Raw genomic sequence first — 6,465 nt, 5'->3', positions numbered from 1 at the left:
AGATTTCTTAATAATTGTCCTAAGAGCACCTGTTGATGGTGAACTGAAAATTGAATCAACTTCGATTTGTCCATGAGAGTTGTCCAGGTCAAGAAGATAGGAATGGTCATCCCTCGTAGGATGGTCGTCCATGGGCATGAGGGTTGTCCATCAGGAAAGTGCCTAGGCGACCCCCAACACTTGGAAAATTTCTTGGAAAATTTCTAGAAAAATTTTCCAACAAAAGACTAGTGAATCGAACCACATGTCACTATTTTGAAACACAAGCAAAATCATAATTCATCGCTATAATTTTCTGCTAAATACTTAACTTCCAACGACAATTGTAGAAGATAAGATTAAATATTCTAACTCCTATAGCGGTTGTAGAAGTTAACCCTAAACCTTTTGACTTCCTTAAATATAAGGGAATTTACGAGACAAGTAACTGCTTCAAAAGCACACTATATAAGCACTCATCCACATCAAATGAAAGTAAGTTTTTCACAACTCCTAAAAAGTTGGAACTCTAGAATTTAAGAGAGAAACTAACTTGAGCATCGGAGGGTTCTTAGCCAGTCTACCCCAGTCACTTTTGATCGTGTATATTTCTTTTCAGGCCTTCCAAGCGATTACTAATTGTTGAAGCCCAGAGCATCTAGCCTACTAATTTTCTTTGCATCATCACCCGTTAACATGGCCATTTTATTATTTAAATCAACAAATTAATTTAATAAACTTTTATTTTATTAAATAAATGTTCCAACAACAAAAAAATATTGACTATTGCAAATTTTTATTATTTAAATTATTAATGAGATAATTGAAAAATCCAATTCATGCATTTCAAAATGGATAGATAAGATTTTAAAAACTTCCTAATAGAATTACTTTGAAAATTTTGAAAAACTAATTGGTAACCCCTGCAATGCACATGAAAGTTTTATATAATATAATTTTTTTTTTTGTTTGTAAAAACATGAAATTTGATAATTATGATAGTTATTAATAAACATTTTACTATAATTATGATTATATGTAAAAATATATATTCTAGCATTCAAAGAAAATATAATGTGTGTCCATCTAACATATTTGGTATATGTTTTATTCAAATAACTATTCGTTGACACATACATACATGTGCCTTAGTACTAAACATATCAGTTTCTTATTACAAATTTAGGAACGCATAATTCCTCTCTATAATTCATGGACAAAAAGTGATAACATAGGCGGGTGCACCAGAGCAGGTAAAGGAGCTGTTCTGATCATCAGTAGCATGACTATAAGCTTGAGGACACTGCTGCTTAAAGATACGAGAATAGTTTGTGGGTGGACATGATTTTGGGGGGCGAAATGGGCCAGTGCAACAATACTGTGGTTGACTGAAAGCAATACAGGCGCTCTTGCAAGCAAGCACGCTACCATCCGACCCTTTCACTTGCAACTTCGCTGGGCAAACCGTATTCACGTTGGCTGGACAGCTTGAGGCTTTGCATTTACCAGTGCCGCCTCTGGTGGCTACAGAAACAGGCAAGTTGAAGCCATCTACAAGGCGAACATCATAGAAGTCCGTCCCACCCCTGGCTGCTATGCTGATTTCTACTAAAGAAGCTGGCGGGATTGCAAGATTACCGTTGCACGTAACTTGACCGGTGCTACAATCGGCAGTCTCACAAGTGAACTTTCCTGAGTTGGTGGAGCATCGGGTTCGGGCCCAAAACTGGCCCTTCCATGGAGCTTGGACATCCAGCGTTAAGGATGCTTTGGATGCTAACTCAAATCCAGTCTTTGATAGTTGAGGTTTTTGATCCAAAGCTAGGGTTCCTGGCCAGATGGTTCTTGGACAGTTGTTTGTGAAAGTTATTTTAGCAGAGTGAGCACCTGCATGCAAGTAAACCAAACTCCTTAAAACATAAAAAGCAAAACACATCTTGTACACAGCAATTTTTACATGTAGATACACTTATCATGATGATGGTTGTAAGTGGCGGAGCCAGAGAGGGGCCGGAAGGCCATTGCCCCCTCCCTCCTCACTTTTTAAATTTTTTCTTAGTTGTGTTTTTTTGAGGTGAAATATGGTGAATAGAAAATTTTGGAGAGAAAACGAGGAAGGATGTTGTTTGGTAAGGAGAGAGTAAGAGAAAATTTTTAGTGGGATCCAAATGTTTTCCATCTAGACCCACTTAAAACTTGTCTCTCAAGAGAAAACTTGAGGAGAGGACTTTGATATATAAATAACAAAAAATTTGTCTCTCTAAAATAGAGAGAAAACTTGAGGAGAGAAGCCTAATAGATAAATAACAAAATTTTCCATATTGCACTAATTTAGTACAGTTTTCTTTTTATTTATTTATTTTTTTCTGCTTTCCTAGGCGTTTCTCCTTTTAAGGCATTTATTATTATTATTATTTTCACTTCCTGGAACGTTGCCTACTTTTTTATTTAATCCTTTTTTTTCTTTTGATTTCCTGGGCCGTACATGGTGTTATTATTATTATTTTTTAATTAGACATGATTTTTTTTTTCTAGACATAATTTTTATTGTTTGATAAATTTGGGTGATTGTCCTCTCTCTCTTCTTTTCTTTTTTTTTTTTTTTTTTTGCTTGTCAATTTTTTTTCTATTAATTGTGAATCATTTTTTAATAAGGCTAAATGAGTAAATTTATATAATTTTACTTTTTCTATTCCTCTACTTTTTCACTTTCAATAAATAAAAAAAAAACAAAAAAAAAAAAGATAAATTAAATTTTTTTCTATCTTCTCACATTTTTTATCATCCTACTTTTCCACACTTCCAACCAAATATACCCTGAATTGTAGTTTGAGTAGTTAATAAAAGGCGAAAAGCACATTTTGGTCCCTACATTTACACATGATTCCCACTTTGGTCCCTATATTTTATTTTTACCATTTTTAGTCCCTATTTAGAAAAACGTCTTCTGTTTTAGTCCTTTCTGTCAATGCCGTTAGGGCACTGACCTACGTGGTAAACGGAATTATTAAAATAATAATACAAAATTTTATTTTGTCATTAAAAAATGCCAAGTCAGCATTTAAATTTAAAAAAATAATTTATTGAATTTAACTAAATAAAAAAAATAAAAAACAGAAATAAAAGTAAAAAATCACATTAATTAAGATTGAAGTGTGTCTTGAGCAAGAACAACAAAAATACAAACTCAGATCTAAGAACACAAAATTAAAATCCAAAAATCACAAACCCAAAAAATAAGAACATCAAATTAAACCTGAACAAGGAATTAAACATGAAAACAAACACAAAACACAAACCCAAAAAATTAAAATAAAACCAGCACAACACTCCCACTCTCATTTTATACTTTTTTTTCTTCGTTCTTTCCAGATCCATTACTCTCTCTATTTGAATAAAAAAAGTTTTTTATTCTCACAACTCTCTCTCCGAACTCAGTTCTCTCCTCTTTCCTTTCTCTCTTCTCTCTCCCGATGGATGTGATTCGGCGATGGTTCTGGTCCGACGATGGTTCTGGTTCGGCAATGGTGGTCTGATAGTCATGCGTCCAATGTGGTCTGATGGTCTCCCTCTGTTCTCTGTTCTTTGTTCTCTCTTCGTGGGTCTGCGTGGATCGAAGGAGTCGTGGGTTGGAGTGTGGGTTTTTGATTTGGGGCGTGGATCGAAGTAGTCGTGAGTGTGGATCAAAGGGTGGGTCTGATTGTTCGTGGGTCATCCTCCGTTGGGTTCCACTCCTTTAATCGAAGATTTCTCTCTCTCTTCACTCCGGTGATCAATGCCTCCTTGTTGGATCCACTGGCACTGATTCGTTCTATTGTTTCTTCTTTCATACTCTGTTTTTTCGTTAATACTACTCTTTGTTTGGTTTCCCAGAAAATGGAGGGAAAGAAAAATCAAAATTGGAAATTGAGATATTAATGTATTGATTTTTGGGTTCAATTATAATGGGGTTCCAATTTGGGTCAGGGTGGTGGTAGTTGGTGGTTCCGATCTAGGTTTGGTTTGTGGCTTGCTTCGTGGTTTGGTTCTTTATTTGTGGTTTGGTTTGTGATTTATTGGTGGGTTTGGTCACTATGATGGTCCCTGGGTTCGTGGCTTGCTTCAGACGTGGTGGTTGATAGGTTTTTCTAAGTTTGAGATTTTTTTATTTGGATTGGTTGTGATGTATTTTTGGATTGATTTGGTAGTTTGGAGTTTTAGGATTTGATGATTTTGTTGGGTTGAGAAAATGGTTATTTTGAAAATTTTAATTTTTGAATTTTAATTTCTGGGTTGGTGTACTTAAATCTGGGTTTGTGTTCTTGTTCAAGATATACTTAGATCTCAATTCATATAATTTTTAGTTTTTAATTCTGTTTTTATTTATGTTTTTTTATTTTTTTATTTAATTAAAATTAATAAATTATTTTTTTTTAATTTCAATGCTGACTTGGCATTTTTAATGACAAAATAAAATTTTTTATTATTATTTTAATAATTCTGTTTGCCACGTAGGTCAGTGCCCTAACAACACTAACGAAAAGGACTAAAACAGAATACGTTTTTCTAAACGGAGACTAAAAGCGGTAAAAATAAAATATAGGGACCAAAGTGGGAATCATGCGAAAACATAGGGACTAAAATGTGTTTTTCGCCATAATAAAATTACTAACAACAAAAATTTACCACCACGCCTCCGCCCCCCCCCCCCCCCCCCCCCCCCTCCAAAAAAAAAAATCACGCCTCTTAAAATCTAAAATTTAGAACTTAAACCTTTATAATTGGCCCATCAACTTTTTGAAGTAATCTCCGAACTGCGATAGTGGAAAAGAACCCAAAAATAAATAAATAAATTATAAAAAACCCAGATGGCAAATTCCCCAGCCCATGACCCTTCAAATATACTAACAAAACCCAAATTCTCCTTTAAACACACACCAAATCAACAGAGATCCACATTAAAAAAAAAAAAACAAAAAAAACAAAAAAACAACCAAACCAGCAACCCCATGATTAAGAAATTGCAGTTTACTTTGGTAGAACCAACCAAAAAATTAACTAAAGACTGAAGTAGTTTGCTAGTTTACCGTGGGCTATTTTACTGCGTGCTGTGTTAATTATACTGTTATACAGCTGTGATTCTGTAATTTTTTAACTTCAGTTTGTGGCTGCTATTAGTGCTATATAATAAAAACTTGTGGTTGGCAATCTTTTACGTTTCACAGTATATAATTTTATATAGGACAAAATTTAGATATAATAGTTTATGAGTTGTTTCTTAGATTCTAAAATCTACACATAACAGAATCTTAAAAAAAATATCTAAAGAATAACACCTAAATACTGTACCTAATTCTTGTTCTTTTATATAATATAATATATAACTTCTTATTGAGTGAACATATACCACTGACGATATTGTTGTGAGTGAATCTTTTAGATATATATATATATATATATATATATATTAAGTGAAAGTGTCAAATTAACCAAACATATATTGTTTTCTTAGAACTTTGTACTAGATTATGACTATTGATATTTTGTTAATCGACAAATGAAATCAGTCAAGCATTTTTCAAAATCTAGCCCCTTAGCAAAAATTTCTGACTCCATCACTTGTAACGATGAATCACTACATAATAGTATTTTTATTCTGTTTGTAAGTATTATGTCAGCGCAAGGCCTAACTCGGTTCACAACCGTAAGTATTCAATCATGTTGAGCAATTGAAATAGAAGAGGTGTCTATATAAGTAAAAAAAAAAAGAATCATCGATGATATATAAATATGCATGAAATCTAGCACTTACCCTCAATGTGACCTGTTCATTAGAGGTCCATTCATCTATGGACTATTAGAATTTAGAAGAGATCAAGAGAGAAGAACAAGTGTCCAGCGCATAAAATCCAAAATGTGTTTCATGTGAAATGTCAATGAATATAATAATGAAAGCTTAATCCGTGGGGTTCATGGCTTTATTGTATAGCCGATATGATGATTGTCGCAACCTAAAATTTTGTGATTAAAAAAAATGACCGACAAAAGCAATGTAGTAATGCATACTAGAAGTAGATAGTGAGGCATACCAGATAAGAAAAAGAAGGTCAAGATAGGGCCGTAGAGTGCCAGAGTTTTCATCATTGTTGCTTTGGTGGTAACAACTAACAAGTATATTTGATCAATGATGAACTTGGGTGTGGTATGGCTTGGTGCTAATCCAATGACCTTGTCATGGTATATATAGCGGTTTATATATACACTAATTTAAAGGCTAAACGTGATGAAATTTGGACTTGGATTTTCTAGGAATTCTTATCTACTCACTTGGTGGGTTATCTTCCATAAGGAATCGGGTCGCTACTGCTACTGTGAGGGAAAGAGATTGACACGTACGTGTTACAGTGTTAGTATTTGTTTACAAAACGGGTGTCAAACGTAATAGACTTTTGTATTCAAAATTTAACAACGTGTGAGGTCGAGACGAAGCATCCAGTCTAGTACAGC

At 33.8% G+C, this 6,465-nt stretch overlaps 1 protein-coding gene across 1 annotated transcript; it reads right to left on the bottom strand.

Annotated features, from left to right (window-relative positions):
* Positions 1 to 1,073: 1,073 nt before the first annotated feature.
* On the bottom strand, positions 1,074 to 6,172 carry LOC126691966 (thaumatin-like protein 1). The gene is made up of 2 exons (XM_050387303.1): positions 6,048 to 6,172; positions 1,074 to 1,866 (listed from the first exon to the last, which is right to left on the bottom strand). Exons 1-2 carry the CDS (start codon positions 6,100 to 6,102, stop codon positions 1,190 to 1,192), a joined length of 732 nt encoding a protein of 243 aa, XP_050243260.1. The 5' UTR covers positions 6,103 to 6,172; the 3' UTR covers positions 1,074 to 1,189.
* Between the last annotated feature and the right edge of the window lie 293 nt (positions 6,173 to 6,465).

Source organism: Quercus robur, chromosome 7 (assembly GCF_932294415.1).
Source record: "Quercus robur chromosome 7, dhQueRobu3.1, whole genome shotgun sequence".
Lineage (NCBI taxonomy): Eukaryota > Viridiplantae > Streptophyta > Magnoliopsida > Fagales > Fagaceae > Quercus > Quercus robur.
Note: the sequence above shows the minus strand (reverse complement) of the source record. Positions and strands in the feature narration are given on the sequence as shown.

What these genes read in the sequence shown, in the direction of transcription:
- LOC126691966 (XM_050387303.1), bottom strand. Translation starts at nt 6,102, where the DNA reads ATGATGAAAACTCTGGCACTCTACGGCCCTATCTTGACCTTCTTTTTC. An exon ending in GACCTTCTTTTTCTTATCTG is followed by an intron (nt 1,867 to 6,047) that starts GTATGCCTCACT and finishes ACTTGCATGCAG; the next exon opens with GTGCTCACTCTGCTAAAATA.